At 36.6% G+C, this 21,171-nt stretch overlaps 1 protein-coding gene across 1 annotated transcript in view; it reads left to right on the top strand.

Annotated features, from left to right (window-relative positions):
• Scn2a (sodium voltage-gated channel alpha subunit 2) overlaps positions 1-21,171 on the top strand; it is a 98,810-nt gene that overhangs the window by 8,565 nt on the left and 69,074 nt on the right. The window contains exons 4-12 of the mRNA XM_004646394.2: positions 3,418-3,507; positions 4,123-4,251; positions 4,633-4,724; positions 5,770-6,042; positions 10,043-10,106; positions 11,508-11,649; positions 11,787-11,993; positions 13,302-13,589; positions 18,772-19,119. Of these exons, the coding sequence (XP_004646451.1) occupies positions 3,418-3,507; positions 4,123-4,251; positions 4,633-4,724; positions 5,770-6,042; positions 10,043-10,106; positions 11,508-11,649; positions 11,787-11,993; positions 13,302-13,589; positions 18,772-19,119 (1,633 nt within the window). The remainder of the gene's footprint in view (positions 1-3,417; positions 3,508-4,122; positions 4,252-4,632; positions 4,725-5,769; positions 6,043-10,042; positions 10,107-11,507; positions 11,650-11,786; positions 11,994-13,301; positions 13,590-18,771; positions 19,120-21,171) is intronic.

Raw genomic sequence — 21,171 nt, 5'->3', positions numbered from 1 at the left:
TTTTATTTTAAAGAAAGTTGCATTAAAGATAAACTACTAAATTTGATGTTAGTCTTGGGTCAAGCAACAATGTAGAGATGGAAAATAGTGTAGTAATTCTGGAGATAACAGGTGAAATTGACAAGATTTGATGCTAAGTTGGATGTAGAAGTTTAGAAAGAGTAATTCAAAATTCTAAATTCCTGGCTAGTTCATGGGGCATGATATGGGCTACAGACATGTCAAAGGAGCTTAGGAATAGGTGGGAAAGACTTTTAGCTCAATTGTAGGACACAGAAAAATTTAAGTGATTCGAATTGGTGATGAGATATGTAAGTGCAGATGTCATGTGGACAATTGACTATGCTCATGGCGTTCAGAAAGGTACTTTCTGGTTCTCCACCTTCTGATTTCATATTCACTTACTTTATACACATTCTCCCAGTGTCTACTTTATAAACATAGTATCTAACTAAGTGTAAGTTTCCATTTGATTGCACATATCACTGCTAGGAGAGATGTTCTTGGTAGGTGGTACACAGATAGCACCCGGGGTTGTTTTTACTGATGAATGAATCAGGATAGCAGGAGAGGGAAGGTGGCAAAGATATTATTTCTTTGAAAAAATAAAAATGCAGTGTGTTAAAAAGATGTAGAAAAATTGTTGCCCCCAAGGCATTAAGAATCCAGAGCCTCAAAGAGAACTTCATGCAACGGGGGAGCGAGCACCATCCTTAGATAGCATGGTTGAAGAGTATTCAAATAACTTGGGATTATTCTTCTGTTTTAGGACAAAACAATGAAATATTTTCCTTCTTTAGAAAGAAACATAGGCATGCTGAGGATATAAGAAAATCAACGGGAAAAGAAAGACAGATAGTTCTTTCAAGCAGTTGGGTTATGAATAAGGAAGGATAAATTTGAGTCCTTTGTAGGAAAATGGATGCATCTTGAGACAATAATACCAAGTGAAATAAATGTTAACTATTGGCATGGCTTCTCTTATAAGTAAATCCCTACATATAAATAATTTGAAGAGTAAAATAGAAGAGAAAGTAAAGGAAGCAAGAAAGTAGACTTTATGGAGATGGGAAGGAGATGTGTGGATGGACGGAGAGAGGGCACAGGAAGGGGGAAGTAAAATGATTATGAATATATATATATATATATACATATATATATATATATATCCCAAGATGAATATAGTTATTATACATTGCAAACATATAGCAGTGGGGGAAAATAAATTTGCCTGTGAAATTCAGAAGAGAAGTAGACCTGTAAATTGCCTATGATAGATCGCCTGGTTATAGGAAAGAATCTAAGAATCTGCTCCTCCCTGGAGATGGGAGAGACATAACAATGTTTGTGTTGACAAAGGGAGGAAGGAAGGTGGGAGACCCTACAGACCAGAGAAGGAAGGGCCACGAGACCACTAAAGGGTCTTGCACAAGTGAAAGGTGTCTCGAGTGTGGGTGGACAGATTCAAAGGAAGATGCCCAGAGGGTTATCAGTCCAGGAAGGGGACGTGAAGTCCTGCGCTGTCCTATGTCTCTAGGAAATGAGAAAAAGGGCATCAGTTTGGAATAGAAGAAGCAAGTTTGACATGGGGGAAAAGTGGAGAAAGTTCAAAGTAGTCTTTGTAGGTAGGAGGAAGAACCAAAATGAAAATTTGGGGGCTGAGGTGAGGACTGTTGAGGTTGGGGACCGTTTGTCTAGTTAGTGCCCCTACCAAGAGTGTTATCCTTCCCTAGCAGAACGTAACAGGTCAGCAGGAGTGGCAGGAGTTGATATTATATAAACTAATACTAATATACTGATGGCAAGGCAGTGTGTGTGTGTGTGTGTGTGTGTGTGTGTGTGTGTAATACTAAAATTGGAACCCGGGGCCTTCATACAGAAGTACAATCCTACTAGAGTGTCTCATTAAGTGGCTGTTGCCCAATTTGACCCTGAATTTGTGATCTTCCTGCCTCAGCCTCCCAGAGCATTTGGATTAGAGGAAGGATTAAAGGAGCAATGTGTAATCCCATACCTGGCTACTAAGCAACTTTGAATTTTGTTGTTGTTGTTATTTTTAGCAATGAAGAAAGACTTTCTCTGAACCAGTGTGTTTCTGTGTTCTCTAGACTGCAGTGCCCTCACGTGGCTCATGTACATTATTCTCTTATCAAGGTTTTCATTTGGATGTGTTTTATCTACGGTAATCAAGGGCTTTAGGATCAAGGGCCTTATAACAGTGTTACTAAAACAAAAACTCAAGTATTGCTTTCACTAGTTTGCCCAGATATTTCCTTGCAAATTAGTACAACACTATTTACTCACTGGATGACTGAATAGCATTTAAAATCAAATTAATATTTTATAATATGGAATTTATGTAATGACATATAAAAAATAAAAAATGAAGACTATCAATAGTATTTATTCCCTCTGAGATTTTTATAATCGGTCTAAACTCACCTTTTAAAAGGGTGCTGTTGTTTTATATCATTGAGAATAAATCCTTAGTGTGTTTTCATGTTAATTGTAAAAGCCATTTCAACTAACAGCTGAATATTTTCCTAAGTGAGTTTTGTGTCTGCTTTTGTTTTACTATTTTGCTTTTACAATATAAAATAGTGAAGAGTATTTGTTATACCTCCAAGGACAAAGAAGGATAGGGTAAGAAAAATGATATATATGTGATAAGCAATTTTTTTATATTATTTAGAAAGCCATAAAACCCATTTGTAGAGCACTTACTATGTGACAGGCCATTACATTGTAGGAAGTTTTACATATTTTCACTATTTAATCCACAGACAAATTTTGTGGAATGATTTTTTTTTCTTACTTTCATTGCCAAGGCAGGCTAATCTCAGGGAATTTAATAAATAACTTTATGACGTGGTCTTTGTTACAAACCCAGTGAGGGCCAGCACGGACACCAACCATCTCTCACACTTCTGAATTTTAGAAGTAATTACAGTATAATATACACTTCATTAATGAAGGACACTATCATAAGACATTCTTCTGAGTGACCCTTATGAATTCATGATGCATTTAATTAATTACTTGAATGCTTTTGCTGGCTTTTTTGCCATTATTAATTATGTGCTGAATTTGCCATTCTATTGTTTGTTTGAGCCTGTCACTAAGAAAATTTAGATTGATAAATTACTCACCAATGACTTCATTTATCTGTTTTTAATTGCAACTATCTAAATGGCTTCAAAATAGCTGGTGAATTGGCCTAAAGAAATGTTCTAGGTGTGGTGTGGTGTAGCTGAATTTATGAAATGGAGAAAAAAGATTCAATGGTAGAATAATACGTAGCATTAAAATAATTAGCTTGCAAATTCTACCACTTGATGGTGATGAAGGTGTGGCAGTGCATGGAAGTGAGATGCTTTTTTCCTTTTGAGCTTTGTCTTCCTTGACGAATCTTTTCACTTTATTCAATGTGCTCATTATGTGCACGATTCTCACCAACTGTGTGTTTATGACCATGAGCAACCCTCCAGACTGGACAAAGAATGTAGAGTAAGTAGAAAAATTTAAAATATCTTCCACCTTTGACTATCCCTTCCATTTCAAATTGTGTCTCTTACATCTTGAGGCCTTTTCTGTTTCCTTGCCGAAGCATGGCAGCTATTATAAATTAGGTACTAATTCAGATTTATTCCAATGGCTAATTTCTTTCAGTACATAACTTGCAGCGGCTTCACTTGTTTTGTTTCCCAAATTACGGCAGGGATTTGACAGCCAGTGTCTGTGGCCCTTTATTTTCCTCATGTGTCTTATATTCTTTTGAGATGACCAGTGCTTCCTAAACAGACAAAAATCATATTTAATGTGAACATTCTTTTTCCATTAACTATCACAGTTCTATGCTTTTGGTAGTATACATTTCAGGGCCGTTAGTGGTATAGACCTATAAAACACAAATGAATCATTCCTTTTGAGATTTATGCCCATTTCTTTAAATCAGGCTGAAATCCAGAGTATTTAAATAGTACAGTGTTAGATTATTTAGCTTGATGAGAATGTCTTTTAAAATTAAATGGTACTTCTATGCAGTAAGCCCTGCCTGGCCTGTATATTATGAGGAGAACAGATAAATATATTTTTAATGTGAGCTTGGCTATTTTCTCTTAGGTACACCTTTACAGGAATTTATACTTTTGAATCACTTATTAAAATACTTGCAAGGGGTTTTTGTTTAGAAGATTTCACATTTCTACGGGATCCTTGGAATTGGTTGGATTTCACAGTCATTACTTTTGCGTAAGTACCTTCATACATTTTCCATCCTGGAGAGTAAATTACTGCAGGAAGTCTATTCTATATTTCTCTTTGATGGCTTCCCTTTGTAGATCCATCATTTTTTCTTAGAAATCATGTGAATTCAGAGTATTTTCCTTCTAATGAAATCATTCAGTTTGGAGAAATTAGGAACTATCATAATAAATTATATGGCTTTGATTTCAATTAGCACTCTAAAGTAATAGTTTCCCAAGTAACAGATTATAATCAATAATGACGCCATTTTTCTCTTAATTGGGAAATTTGATGGCAACAGTCACTGAAGTTGAAAAGGTCTTGGTTAAAGACCAACATGAACTTAGATTTCCCTAAATTCTGAATAACTCTGGTTTAATTCTACAGGTATGTAACAGAATTTGTAAACCTAGGCAATGTTTCAGCTCTTCGAACTTTCAGAGTATTGAGAGCTTTGAAAACTATTTCTGTAATTCCAGGTAAGAAGAAAGTGGTATAAGGTGGTAGGCTCCTTATATCTCCAATTGTTTCTTGTGTGTTATTGTGTTTGTGTGTGAACTCCCCATTACAGATATGTGACAGAGTTTGTGGACCTGGGCAATGTCTCAGCGTTGAGAACATTCAGAGTTCTCCGAGCATTGAAAACTATTTCAGTCATTCCAGGTGAGAGCTAGGTTAAACACCGAGGCTGATTTTAGTTGAATCGACGCTACAATCCCAGCTTTCATGCAGAGGGCTTATTGCTTGTCGCATATTGCAAATAACTGTATAAAGCAAGAATCGGTGCATCAGATTTTGGATGGATTTGATTCTTTGCTTTTTACTAGTTGCTTTCTTTATAACCATTCTAAATCAGCCTTTGAGTTTAACAAGTGTTGCATGAGACATTTGCAGTAACAGGCTACCTGGTTTGCATCCTGTAACATCAAGCTTTCTGCATAGAAGCTAAACTATAAGACATTGAACAAATAAATTGGAGCATTTAGGCCCAAACCTGGCAGTGTTTCTAACCACAGATATATGAAAGAGCCAGGGATAGCATGAGTGCTGCATGGGGCTCAGTTTTCAGATGTCTTCCTTTTTTGAAACCCATACTCAAACTTCAGGATCCATCAACTAATAAACTCCTAATTCAATGACATGAAGATTTCTCCCAGATAGACTTTTCTAAAACCAATAAAGGGTTAGAGAGTAAGACATCTGCAAATAAAAGCAAAATATTTACACAAGGTTGATGTTTAAGCATGAATAACAAAATCATTTCTTTTGCTCTGAGGGGTGTTTGGAAACACATTTGAGTCGTTTCCATTCACAGTTTTATGATGAACATACAAGTTCTGCTTTCATTCATTTTCACCAGCTAGCAGGCTTTTCATAAAAATGTGATTCAGTCACAAACATTAAACTAATAATGTTGGCATTCTGCATGATATTTTTATTCTCCAGGACAAGCTCATGATACTTTTGTCAGTAAGTAGCCATTGAGCAGTAGGTTAAAATTCTTTCCTCTGATTTTATTTGCAGGCCTGAAGACCATCGTGGGGGCGCTGATCCAGTCTGTGAAGAAGCTGTCCGATGTCATGATCCTGACCGTGTTCTGTCTGAGCGTGTTTGCACTCATAGGCCTGCAGCTCTTCATGGGCAACCTGAGGAATAAATGTTTGCAGTGGCCCCCAGACAATTCTTCCTTTGAAATAAATATCACCTCCTTCTTTAATAACTCATTGGATGGGAATGGTACTGCTTTCAATAGAACAGTGAGCATGTTTAACTGGGATGATTACATTGAAGATAAAAGTAAGATATACTTTTTAACCTTATAGCTGTTTACTTGTTCAATATTAATAACTCTAGGGAGGTGAAAATGATCTCAATTACTACACAAGCCACATGACTTGGATTAATCTAAGATCATAGTATTTGTAGGAAGGAATCAAATACTACCTCACCTCTTTATTCTTAAGTCTCAGTTGACATAGTCAAAATTAACACTGGAGAACATGCTACCTTTTCCTACACAGAATCCAAAAACAATTCTGTAATATGCTGAATAAGTATTTATTGGTAAGCACTTGCCAGAATTTAAGTCATTTAACTAAATCAGTAGTTTGAACCACTTAGTAGTTTGAATGTGCTGTGATGAAATATATTATTAAGAAGACTGAAGAAAACCACTTGGTTGACTCTTGAGTGTATGTAATTTTGTGGAAATGGCAACCATTTACTAAGATGAAATCAGAGCTTGGGAACTCATCTAAAAGTTAAGCAAGGTTGGCTCATCCATTCACTTACTAATATTCTAACATATTTCTTTGGTTTCAGTCTTTGTGTTATAGGTATTTGTCAGAGTAATTTTATTTTATTTTAGGCATTGACCTCAAAATAGTCTTATGATACCATATCATTCAGAATTATTTCTTATCCCTGAGGCCAGTCCCTGTCACTTGGTAGCCTGAATGGCCTTGCTTCCCATGTACTATTAGAGAAGTTTATTACCCAAGTTCTACTGGTGTCTCCAGAATATATGCCTCACTGCAATATTTGTTCTGGGCTATCTTTCATGCTCTACATGTTTTTTAGAATATGAAATTATATCACATCTCACATTATAGTCCTATTTAAACTGGTAGTATTCTTACCACTTTTATACTTGAGAGAATAAAGTTCATTAGATAAGTGAATACATGAAACAAATTATTCCATTACTTATGAAGTTTCCCATCTACTATTGTAATGACAGAGTGACACGCTTTGCACACAGATCTTTTCTTCACTTCTAACTGTTTCTTTCAAGTGGATTTCTCTTAGTATTTTGTGGAAGGAGTCCAAGGAATGACTTAGGCTAGATTTAGGCTACACAGAGATAGTCTCAAGTTGTCATGACAAATCTTACCACTCTACTCGTGCTGCAGTGAGCCCCTTCCTAAACTCTTACTACCCTTGACTGTTAGCATATTTTGAAGTTTGTTGGTAGAAGGAAACGTGTTCTCTACTGTTCCATAATTATTAGTGTAAAATTTTAAAAATGTTTTACTAGTTTCAATGACAAATTATGTATGTTATGCAATATGAAGTATATGTTGATATTTGTATCTGTTATTTTATTGGATGATAATATTTCAAGGAAATTCATATAGACTTAGTTTTCTTTCCTTCAATACTAAGGATTGAACTTAGGGTCTGCTCATTGAGCTATATTCTTAGCCATTTTTTGCCTCTTAATTTTGAGATGAAATCTTGCTAAGTTGCTGATTTGTACACGCAGGGGTTCAAACTTGCAATCCTCCTGCCTCAGTCTCCCAGAGTCATATACAGGCTTAAGTTTATCAAAAATATTAACAATTTGCCTTTTATTCTGACCTATATTTTCTCAGCTTACTATCATCCTACTGCTTGTTTCTGATGTCAAAATGATTTTAAATTTTAGACAACAAATCATTAAAATGACACTTTTTCTATTTTTGTTTTTTAAAAATACTTAACTATGACATAAAAGTAATAAGAAAAATAATTCTCATACAAAATGAACACATATTTTTGATACTGTACTAAAAGATTGATCTTTAGCTTTATAAAAATCTAGAATTGTTTTTCCTTTTTAGGTATATAAATTGATACCTTTTATTTTTTACTTTTTAAAGAGAATACAAATTAGAATTAAAACAGAAAAAATTATAAGTGATACAAATTTTTACTTAACAAGTAATATGAATTTCATAGTATTTGCTGTAATACATAGTGTTGTCTTCCAACCAGTTATTCATATTACCAGATACGTGTGTGTAAAATTGGAAGAAGAAAGAAAAGCTGTATAAAAAGTTAAAAAGATTAAAAGGAGAAACAATTGAAAAAAGGAGAAGAAACAAATTAAAGCATTAACTCCTTCTTCCCATAAACCAGCAAAAATGGCAAAGTACAGTTGTCAAAACTGTTCTGGGCTATACTTTCTCATATCAAAATTGTTTTTCAATGTATACTTTAATGTAAAAATTTACAATATTTACAAAATATTTCTCTACATAATCTATTAAATTATCTTTAAACAGAACTTCAATATTCCTAAGTAGGAACATAAGACATTTGGGGGGAAGACATGTATATTTAAGTTCATTTAGATGTGTATCTTTGTATGTGTTATTATGTAAATGCATAAAAGTGTATTTTAGTATGTATGTGCTTTCAGAGATCATCTTTGCAGTCATATATGTTATAAAAATGAACATTAGATCCACTTAGACAAAATATAGTCTCAGAGGAAAATGTTAATGTTGTTCATTTGAAAGATAAAAATTAACCAAAACCTCAAAACAAAATATAAAAACAAGCAACTAAGCCAAGTTCTCACAAAAGATTAGGTGAAAATTGACAGGAAGAAAAGTCTAAGTATATTTTGAGCTCAGCCATAAAAGTATTTTTAAAGCAAAATTTTATCACTATAATATGACATTTTCATAGTGATATATGTGTACCTATGTTCATAGCAGCACAATTTGTGATAGCCAAATCTTGGAAACAACCAAAATGCCCATCACATGAGGAATGGTTGAAAAAGATGTGGTATGTTTATACAATGGAGTATTACTCAGCTATAAAGAATGATGAACTTGAAGGCTTTATATTGAAGTGAATGCCACTTGAAGATATACTCATAAGTGAAGTAAACCAGACAAACATGTGTAAATATTGTATAGTCTCCCTAGTATAAGAACTCAAAAGAAGAAATACAAATAGAAAGGTATAACATGGTTAAAAAGAAAGCGAGAACTTGAGGATTGGACCATGGGGAGAGGGCAAGGAAAAAATCTGGGAAACATGACAGGGGCAAAGCCATACATTTATACCCGCAGGGTGGGTAAGGCAATGATCCTGAAAAACAGCAGGTTTTTGAAACTAGCAGTTAATTGGTAGGATTCTTAACCTGACTAACTATATAAGCTGATACCTGTGAATGAAGCAACTGCATTGAAGATAGCAATGTGTAATAGAAGGGTCACACTTGGAATGCGTGTCATTCTGGTCTTCTAATTATGTACTTCTTCTCAAGTCATACCAATTATTACCATACTGTCTCTCAAGTAAATGTTTGTTTGTTTAAAAAAAATAAAGTAAAATTTTAATAGGGCTGGCCAAATAGCTCAGTGGATTAAAGTGTCTGCAAGTAGGCACAGGGGCCAGGAGTTTAATTCCCGGGCCCGCTGTGCAAGCTGGGCCCCTGGGGTACACTGAGACAGCAATTGAGAGTGGGCATGGTGGCTCATGCCTGTAATCCCAGCTCTTGGGAGGCTATAGACAGGCAGATCACTATGAGTCTGATCTAGTAGTGAGACCCTGAACACCCTGTACACCCTTCTCAAAAATACAAATAAATAAATAAATAAATACAATAAAATTTTGCTTACACAGAACTGGAAGTTACAAGGCTTCCCCTTCACTTGCTTTGTGCCAAGCAAGCAGCCCTAATTTCACAGCTTTGTTTTGAAGTACCCAAGTAGTTTTTATTTATATGTACAATTAGTCTTGATATGAGAATTCTATAATGGTTATTCCTTCTGGACTTGTTCCTTTTGAGAACAGATTTTCTAAACATGAGTTTAGTAAAAAAAAAATGGTATTTGTCATATTAAACAAATATAAATACTAAATAAGTATTTAATTACTTTGATTTTCATTTAGCCATACATATTTATTTGGTTTATGCATTTTATCATGGTTGAAAATGTGTGTAAGCTTTATTACTTGAACAAAGTGCAGAAGTGTTTCAAAAACACTTAATGACTTTTCTTCACTGTTTCAATAGGTCACTTTTATTTTTTGGAGGGGCAGAATGATGCTCTGCTGTGTGGCAACAGCTCGGATGCAGGGTAAGCTGTGCCCCATCAGGTCTGAGTCATGCTGCCCCGTCGGTCTCAGTAACCAGCGCCCTCTCACCTACCCAGGCAGTTCACTCCTCATTGAAAACCCTCCACAAATTCCACATCACGCTGCCTCTCAGAATAGCCAGGATAAGTGTGGATTCTCACCTCCTTCACACACTCATACGCAGAAATCATTTTTCCATACTGGGTCACATCTAATCTTCCAAATTAGCTCAACGAAAAATACAAAAGCAGTGCAGGCACATAAGAAGCTTAAGTTAATAGAATTCATGAGCATGGACTTGTAGGAGTGTAACATTTTATTTATGCTAATGTGATCTCCATGGCTTGCAATGTAAAATCTCTCTGAAGAGAATGTCAATATCTGAGGCATGGTGACTATATATCTGGCGTATTTAAACAAAATGCCTGAAAATGCAAAGTATCTTCTGGATAGTTGATGCTACCACATAATGCCACCCTTTATTGCCTTGTTCATATAATAAATGGGTGCTATAATAATAAGGTGATTAAACGGGTAGTTTAGTGAACGCATAGCTATATGAGACTTTTACTTATTATGAGTGACATAAAGAAAAAGCCTATAAAATTTCAGGAATTAGTCACCTTTTCCTCATTAGAAAGGTTTTAGAATCTTGGAAAAAAGTCAAATGTTCTTTTGGTAAAAGAAAAGATTGTGGACATTAGCAAATAATACCAATAGCAAATTTTCAATGATAATAGTTTTTACATTTGGCTCCTATGGTAAAAATTATGTTGCCTTCATTTCCAGATTTCAGAGAGATGAAAACAGACATTTTAAGTCTTGTCTGCACTGTATGAAACGTTATACACACAGTATCTCACTCAATGCCTTCCTACTTCTGAGTTCCGTTACCAGCCCATTCTTACACACCAAGTACCTGAAGAGAACGAATTGGCTGCCTTGCTTAAGGTCATTCAGGCTGGACACGTCAGGCACAACATGGAGGCTAGGCCACGTCGGTCTTTAAGGCCTGTTATGCATTGTGATTCTCTCCCTTCAGGTTTTCCACACTCATTAAGTCCAGCCTCTGCCCTGTCACACCTGCACACAATTCTACTTTCATTTCCCTCCAGGAGACCTATTTGTGCAGTCATTTTCTCAAGCCCACTCAGAAAATGACTGTTTTTTTATGAAGAAGTAGTCAGTGTAACTTGACAATCATGAATCATAGCCACAAGGTCAATGTAACAGATTGTGTTAGGGTATAAAGGAGTCCTCATGCTGCAGGGTTAAAACTAGCTAATGTGAAAGAAATAAGTTTTTCCCAGGGCAGGCATAAAGTATATTGACATCTATGAAAATAGAAGAGCCAGCTAGCAGAGTTGAAGCTACTGTCCTCCTCTCTCCCTGCCTAATTACAGCCAGTGTCCAGAAGGATACATCTGTGTGAAGGCTGGGAGAAACCCTAACTATGGCTACACGAGCTTTGACACCTTCAGCTGGGCTTTCTTGTCCTTATTTCGTCTCATGACTCAGGACTTCTGGGAAAACCTTTATCAATTGGTGAGAACAGACATAAAGATTCTTTTGGGGAGCATGAAGTGTGGCTATTAAAAAAGGCTGCATAATACTTTATTACTCAGAGTGTGAGCTTGTAACAATCTATATAAAGTTGATCAAAATGTCTCTCATTTTTATAGACTTTACGTGCTGCTGGGAAAACCTACATGATATTCTTTGTGCTGGTCATTTTCCTGGGCTCGTTCTATCTAATAAATTTGATCCTGGCTGTGGTGGCCATGGCCTACGAGGAACAGAATCAGGCCACACTGGAAGAGGCTGAGCAGAAAGAGGCCGAATTCCAGCAGATGCTTGAACAGCTGAAAAAGCAGCAGGAAGAAGCTCAGGTATAGTTAACAAGCCCAAGACCTTTTGTTTTATCTCCATTCACTGATTTAACTGTTGAGGTGAGTGGCATGGTAGTTGACATCAGAAAAAGGGTCATTTGTGCATGGTGTTAGGAATGCATTTGATTATTAGGAATTTATAACTATTTTAGTGACTTCTGCCATTCATGTTGGTATTGAAGCATGGAGAATTACAACTGCTTTATTGTCATGTTCCCTTCTCTTGTGACTCACTGAAGAAATTATCTATTAACTCCCTTATTTATTCAAGCTTACAAAGTGGGTAGACGTTTTTGACTGCTCCTGAAGCATTTTCTTTATATTCTGAAGAACAGGGATTCGGTTATGTTTGCTTCTTCATGACACTGTTATTAGCAGTAGGGAAGGGCAAAAACTAGAGTCAGACTGAGAAGATCATTTTATAAGTCTGGAAAGGTAAAGGCCAATCAATATTTTTATCCTGCATATGAAGTATGAAGGTGCAGGTCTGTGTATTATATACAGAAATCCCTAAAGCATTCTTATTCTTTGCCTCTTATTCTAAAAATCCTTTAATTTTGACCTGATGAGCCTACAAAATAAGACAAATATTTCTTTTGGCATTAAACCAATCCAATGTCCTATTTTTTGTCTTTTTCCAGAGTATTGAATGTAGTGCTGTTCTGTCATGCATTATCCTTAATTATGTAATAATGAACAAAAATATACATTGAGGTAGTAGCAACATAATGCTTAATTTTTAAAAGATTGTACTATTATAATTTATAAAACCCTGTAGATACCATGAACCAGAAATGTCTGACACATAATCTGTAAAGTGTCTTTTTGTGCTTTTTCAGTTATATGCTCAATACATCAAAAAGAAAAATATTTATTAAAATATCTGACTGCGTGAAGTTCCATAATTCAACCTAGCACTGAATGGCAGTGAAAGTGTGGTGTGGGGGCAATGTCAGTCACCTTTATAGAGGATAACTTTAATTCTGAATTCTTTCCTAAAAATATTGCTGAAGTCATAGAAAATGTTCTGATAGTTGGGTATCTCGATCATGGTACTACCTAACTAGAACACAGCTGTGAAGCTAGAGCTTGAAACCTTTTGTCATTCACAAGGATCATCGTCTTCTATTTGTATGTTAATTTTTCCATGATCACTACGGTGAAAATATATCATTTTTCCAAAATATGGAAGAAAATTAAAAATTGATTGTCAAGATTATTTTTATTAACCGAAGGATAACTGAGTTGGTAGCACGGATAAGTTGTTGACATTTCCACATAACGACCATTTATTCTGGAACTTTCTAGGCAGCAGCGGCAGCAGCATCTGCCGAATCCAGAGATTTCAGCGGCGCTGGTGGGATTGGAGTTTTCTCTGAAAGTTCTTCAGTCGCATCCAAGTTGAGCTCCAAGAGTGAAAAAGAGCTGAAAAACAGGAGAAAGAAAAAGAAACAGAAAGAACAGTCTGGCGAAGAAGAAAAGGAAGATGTAGTCCCAAAATCTGAATCTGAAGACAGCATTAGAAGAAAAGGCTTCCGCTTTTCCTTAGAAGGCAGCAGGCTTACATATGAAAAGAGATTTTCTTCTCCACATCAGGTAAAAACAAACAACAAACAAACAAACAAACAAACCTTAGATTTGGCAAAGTGCATCTTTACAACAAGAATTTTTAAAATAATATGCTAGAATTTGGTGTCAATAAAGCTGTGCCACCTGGATGGTACGATGCTTTCAGAGTGACAACCATTCAGTGTTTGCGCCACAACCTCAGAGATTTTGTGGATTATACAACATTTTGAAATCCCAGGGAGGAATTTTCAGATGGTACTGTGCTCAGAAAGGTTTGTGGGTTTGAGGTTTTGTAGAGACTTAAGCATTCCTGGGCAGTTTTCCACATGAGGAATGATCAGCAGCAGATGGTCCCCATCCTTTCTTAGCTGTAAGCCTGGATGTATAACTGGGTTTTCTGGATGGCAGGTGCTCAGGCATGGGCCATGGAGACTTTCAGGCCATATGTGCAGTTGTTCCCACCCATGAGCAAACTTTACATGCACAATGCATTCTTCATGCCCCTACTCTTCTAAACATGTGACCAAGATTGTTAGGTGGACATGCACTGTGGAGGACTAGGACACCAAACAGGCAGTGATGCTTAATTACATGTGGCATTTTGTGCTTGTTCATTTTCTGTTGAACATGAGACTTAGATTCAAAAATATGCTTCTGAGATGGAGGGAGGTAAGAAAGGAGGGAGGGAGAGAGACAGAGAGAGAGAGAGAGAGACAGACAGACATCGTACCATTATTATTATTATTATTATTATTATTATTATTTATTTTTTGTGGTGCTGGGTATCAAACTCAGGATCTTGCGCATGCCACTCAGGTGCTTGTGCCACTGAGCTGTCTCTCCAGCCCCCGTCATACTTTGAAATCCTAGAAGAAATACTGAACATATCAAATCAAGTAGAGTTACTTAATCAAATAAAGGGATAGACAGACCATAAGTTTGGTTAGTGTTAGGTACAAACCCAATTTGAGCAGTTGAGCAGAGCAGGCATTCTGATGGGAGAAGAAGACTTACTGGAGGTAAAAGCAAGCAGGCCAGCTGTCTAGTGGATGGACACAGCCCAAATCAAAAGGGGACAGGGGATTTTATGGGGCTTTTCGGGGAGGATGTTTGCAGGCTGGAACAACAGAGGGAGAGGGCTAATCTTGGCAGGGCTACCTGGTCTGCTGGGGACTGTTAAATGTTAACAAAGGAGAGTTTCTGTGGTTCTGTCCTGGCTTGTGTTCAAGATACAAATTTGGCCAGAATAGTTTCCTCCAGCTTGGGCCCAAAAGCCTTGGAGTGAGGGTGAGTGTCCTGACTTACCAGTTAGATTTTTCAAAGCTTAGACTAAAACATATTAAGATCTATTATTTTGTAGTGACACTGTAGAAAGTAGATTGTATTCATAACTCTTCCTACTTTCATACTAAAAATATCTAATGTAGGCTATTATTGGAAAATTAGAATTTTTTGAGGAGAGCAGGTAGAAATACAAAGTATGTGTTAGATTTCCCATGATATGTAAGTGTGAGAGAGAAGAGAGAAGAAAGTCATTAGTGCACCCTTTAATTGTCTTAAAACAAGATAAATGTTTTATTTGGAAGATAAGATATAGGGCTGGGGAGATAGCTCAGTGGCATAAGCACCTGCCTGGCAAGTGCACTGAACCTTGAGAAATACTGTGTGCAGTTTTGTAACTTATTTTCTTCCAACATGCCAATGAAAATGGAGTGCTTGTAGTGAAATTTTTACCAAAGTGATACCTAAGAAATGCATCTTCTTTACTTTTTATTACCAATAATTTCTCCTTATACTTCTTTAGATTTGTTCATGACCAGTAGGTCATAAATCCTTAATCTCGCCACTATAATGTCATCATAGCTAATCCAAAGTCCCTTGCAAAAACAGAGAGACATGAAAGAAATAGTCTGGCCAATACTTTTAAAAAACTCTATATAGAAAGCAATAAAAGAAAGGAATGAATCTTAGCAATGAAAATGATAACTTGATGATAAAAACAGAAGCAAGAAATTCTTTTGATGGAGCAGACTTACAGGTAGGTTTCCTTCCGTATGTGATGAATAAGATCATGCAGAAGGTCTAACAGCTGTATATGTCATTGAGGAAAAATTCACTATCTGAAAAGACAACTGGAAATATATTTGTTGAGAAGTAAATGTAAAAATTATAATCATTGTGAATTAATCATCTTAATAGAATAATTCATACTTAATTGGTGTAGAATTCTTTGGAGATGAAAAGAGCAAACCAATCATATCTAATGATGAAATTAATATCCTACTATTGATAATCATAGAGCTGAAGATGGCCTATGCAAAGACAGAAGTATTAAATCAGATAAATAATGCCCGCAAGTAGCATTAGGTGTATGTCTCTATCCCAGGGCTGAACACATTAACATTATCATGACCAACTTTTTCTCCATATCTCAGTCCAGTTGCTTTCCATATGGTGGCAAGATGTCCACCAATGCTCCAAATTCATATCTAATATTTTTGGCAAGCCCAATTGAAGAGGCACCTCCTTCCTCTCAGTTATAAAAGCAAGGGGTAATTCTCAGTGGACTCAGGAGGTCCTGTGCCCTTCTTTAAACCACTAGATAGGCTAGGATTTTGAAATACTTTGATTGATATTGTCCCACTGGATTTAACGTCTCCCAAATTAAGTTATCTGAGAGAACCCAACAACAAGTAGAGTTCTGTCCGCAGTAGAGTTTACAAGTAAGGTTACCCAAGTAGCCCAGTAACATACAAGAAGCAAGTCCTTCTGCTAGGGGCTGCTGCAGCTGGTGAACAAGGGAAACTGCCCAGTGTCTATGGCATGTGTACTCTTTAGTTCACTGGTTTTTTAGTGATTATAATTTCATTCTTAGAGAAGACCAGAGTTTTTTTAAAATTTACTTAATGTATAATTTATTGAAAAAGCTATATTATAGCTAATATATGTAAAATTATGACACATATACTATATAATATAAATAACATACAGAAGTGAGAGATCATATGAGCTAAGGAACATTTCTGTTTTACAGTAAGTATGCAAAGTGTAGTAGTATATTTAATGTTTTTCTCCCTCCTGTTATTAAATGATATAACTTAATATTATAAATACAATACATATTCTGAAAAATAAGTTCAATAAATGTATTATATTTTGAACACAGATAATGTGAAGCTTAAAACAATGTGACTTAACTTTTTTCCCTTATATATTTCTATTAATACATTGGAATTTTAAATTTTAATAATTAAATTCTTCTTTTTTACTTATTATTAATCATATGAAATCACATTTTATTTAAAGCTTTGTTGTCTCTGTACCTTGACAAATTTCATGTACAGTTTTCTTCACGATGGAATTTTTTTCCATAATTTTATTGATAAACAAATAGCAATGAGACAGTTTCAAATCAAATTGGTAGGACAGTTTCAAAAATTAACACATTGCATACATTCCTCCCAGTGGTTAATTGCTGTACAAGATACAGACATGATATCCTATCTACAAATACTATTAGAACAAATCACTCTATTCTTTAAGAGAATGTAACTATATATCTACCCTAACCATTTTGAACACAGATACAAAACGGACATTCATCTGTATACCCTTTTTTTGTTAAGCTTCTTTATTTGAATATTATAGGTGTGTTAACTCAGCAAAATAATCTAAAAGAGTCCAATAGCCCATAATAGTATTGGGTCTTTCGCTTGACTGGCAATGTGAGAAATTGTTGACCTGAGTCCCCTATAGCTCAACATAACAGCATGACTTTCCTTCTTATATTTCTTTTTTATACTTTTCTGCTGGGTGGTTAAGACCAAGGTAAAACAGGACCTATGCAACAAGAGTTGTAGCTTTTGGGTCTGATAAGGTCAGTGAAATCCCCTCAGGATTTATCCTGAGATCCTGTACTTCAGATTGTTTGTCAGTGTCAACCATGTGGATGAGTCACGGCCATTGCTTGGCCAATGTGCTCTCTGTGAAAGCCTGAGAAAATGTTTTCTCTCCATGTGACTCTCCTTAGGCACACTCTACATCATCGATCACTTTTCTCTTTGGCCCCATAATCTCCTTGATCAGAAAATTTAGAACACTGCCGAGTTACATGACGTTACAGTACAAGTTCTCATATGTCCTGAGTCTTAATTGATCTTGGAAGGCGAGGGCCAAAATGTTGGCTTTCTTTGCAGCCCTCCTTTTCATCTAATTTTGATCTGCAAACTTAAGTTGTTAACCATCCAGAAGACAAGCTTATTGTTATTACCATACAACTTAGGCTGTTAAGCTTACCCTCACTCTATCTGTATACCAAACATCTTAGGCATAATATGGAACAGGTATTTTTCATCAAGTATTGATATGTTGAACTTTAAGTCCCTACAGAATATGATAAAAAACAATTAAAAATTAGAATATATTTTAAAAATAGGCATAAAGCATTATGTACTTCTTATGTTTACACATAAGTCCAAAAGTTTCACCATATACAGCCTTGAAGCAGGACAGTCCCACAATAGAAGACCAGAGTTTTGTAAACATGTGTTCCTCAGAAATTTTGAGATGGAAAGGTAAAAATGAAGCAGTGAATCATATAGTTGTTTCAACTTGGTTTGTTTAGTTAGTTCATGAAGGCCACTATAAAATATGTAAAAAGAGGAGAGGCTGCTCTTTTTCTTATAATTAAACAAATATGCCAGGAAGTCACTTTTTATTTTCCTCTATGGGTAGATCTGCATCAGGGGGTGGTCACTTGTGAGTTCTCAGTGAAAATAGTTCTGGTTTCAAAGGATATAAATGTAGGTGTGTATTCAATAGCTTCCTACTGGATTGCTAAGTGAAAATAGTTTCTAGACATGGCCATAGCAAAAAATGCAGCTTTTGGAGTCAGTGATAAGACAAAACAGGACTATAAAGCAGTACTATGGAAGTACTTCTGACTACATGCAGGCAAAGGTAAAGTAGAAGAAAATGGGAGAACAGATGAAAAAAACACAGTGAGGAAAAAAAGAGCAAAACAGAACAGGTGAACCTAGTGAGTGTCAGACATAACCAGAGGTTACTGATCATCAGTGCCGTTGGTGCCAATGGCCCCAAATGCACGCTTGGACAAGTCAGCAGCCCGAGCAGGAGGCCCGGGAGCCTTCGCAGGGCGCCAGCTTCTCATGCAGCCCACCCGTTTTCACCCCTTTCCTGTCCCTCGCAGTCGCTGCTGAGCATCCGGGGCTCCCTTTTTTCTCCACGGCGCAACAGTAGGGCGAGCCTTTTCAGCTTCCGAGGTCGAGCAAAGGACATAGGCTCAGAGAATGACTTCGCGGATGACGAGCACAGCACCTTCGAGGACAATGACAGCAGAAGGGACTCTCTGTTCGTGCCGCACAGACACGGAGAGCGGCGCCACAGCAACGTGAGCCAAGCCAGCCGCGCCTCCAGGGTGCTCCCGATTCTGCCGATGAACGGGAAGATGCACAGCGCCGTGGACTGCAACGGCGTGGTCTCGCTGGTTGGTGGCCCATCCGGCCTCACCTCGCCAGCCGGGCAGCTGCTGCCGGAGGTGAGCTCCTGAGCCTGCAGCCCACGGGAGGGGCTGCTGCAGGCCACGGGGTTGCCATTGGATAGCAACATAACAGGCTTGTCCAGAGCCTGTTCTTTAAAGGCCAGGGGCCGGGTTTATAAATGCATGAGCTGCTCCTCCCAAATTGTTCTACATTCTAGTCTACAAGTTAATTTAAATATGAGATAGGTCTCATAGAATCGTATTCCATCATCACTGTCACACAGTCTGAAGGGTGCAAAACAGAAAGGTAACAATATATGAAACATAAATTTCATTCATATGCTTAATTAAATATAAGTAAATTAATGCACATAAAATATAGAAATGTTCATCGTAGTGAATTCCTGTTACTATTCCTGTACGACATCCATGTCTAATGTTTTGTCTTACCTGGGCCCCCTGAGTGAAGACTTGTCTGGATCACATATGAAATATGTAATATGCAACATATTACATATGTGTAACATAAATATGTAATATACAATATGGCTTATACATATGTGTAGCAAAACTTCCCTTTAAAAATATGTTCACTTATGAAATTAATTTAAGAAACAATACAAGCCCTAGTTTAACAACTAAGAAAAGTTACACATCTGTTTAATAAAAACAATTACACATTTGTTTAATTTGTCTACACCCACCTAGACAAATCACTCAGGGGCAGGCGATGTCTCACACACGTAGCCTTGGATTGGACTGTGTGACAGGCACAGGAAGTAGAGCTAGCACTGGCCCAGGCCTTCCCTAAGCAGCCTTCTGTTGCTTCTGATGCACTGCATGCTTGATGGCCATGCAACTGAGTCATCAAGATTTTCAGAAGTACCCTGAAAATCAAAAATAGTGTGACTAGTATAAGACCTTGTTGGGCTGCATTACAAGCTGTCCAGGGCTGTGGGCTGGACTTGGCTATTTTAAATGAGAACGTGAAGCTTATGCTTCTCGTAGATGCTATTACCACATGTATTTCTGTTCCATAGTGCAATATTCTCTTTCTCTGCAAGTTGTAGTGTTGTTAACACTTGCTCCAATGACCCCAGTACTGGAAATTTTTGTAGCAAGGAAATTACCCCAAATTACCTAGTAGAGTCATGTGTTGTCATTTTTACAGTGGATTTCCACTTTTATATTACTCTCAGGAATTCTTTTTTGTAAACAAACTGACTCCAAGTCAGTACATGGAAAAAGGTTTCAAATGAACAAATACTTCCCATTGTGTTGTGTTTGTGACTTTTCTTAGTAAGATGTTCTTTACACTGGGACTAAGTGAAATTTTAGGAGCTGAGGAGATGGCTCAGTAGAATAAACGCTTCCCTGGCAAGCACAAGGGTCTGAGTTCAATCCCTGGATCTGCAAAATAAATAAATAAATAAGAAAAAAGAAATTTTATTTGCTGGTATAAAATATTCTAGCAATCAGAGCTCAGAATTTTATAGATTTCTGAGTCACATTAAGTGTTTTCACATTTCTTTTCAAAACTCTACTTATTACAGTTAAGACAAGTTACTTAAGGCCACATTAAAATGATAGGGAGTTAGATTTCAGTTGTTTCACATAGGAGTCATGTGCCTTTGATTATAAAAATAGACACTGCTTATTGACTTAAAAAATTATTTATTTATTTATTTATTTATTTATTTATTTATTTGGTACAGGGTCTCCCTACACAGCACAGACTCACAGTGAATCTCCTGTCTCAGCCTCCCAAGTGCTGGGATTACAGGCATGCACCACCATGCCTGGTTACGGTGGCTGGCATGGTTTCCCAGGGTTCCAGAACCAGCACTACATGCAGTACCAGGGATAGAACTCAGGTCCTGGCACTTGCCAGGCAAGTGCTTAGACCACTGTGTTATCTTCCCAGTGCCTTCCTGACTTTTCTTCATGGCTTCTCCCACCTTTGCTTTCAGAGACGTGTCCAGGTATCCTGCAGTAAGAAAAAAACATGAAAACTGTAGAACTTTATAATACATGAGCCAAGAAAAATAAAGAGAAAATGTCCACTTAAAAAAAAAATACCGCAAAAAAAAAAAAAAAAAAAAAAAAAAA

This window comes from Octodon degus, unplaced genomic scaffold (assembly GCF_000260255.1).
Source record: "Octodon degus isolate 3935 unplaced genomic scaffold, OctDeg1.0 scaffold00267, whole genome shotgun sequence".
NCBI classification, from domain to species: Eukaryota; Metazoa; Chordata; class Mammalia; order Rodentia; family Octodontidae; genus Octodon; species Octodon degus.
This window is presented reverse-complemented; position numbering and strand designations above follow the sequence as displayed.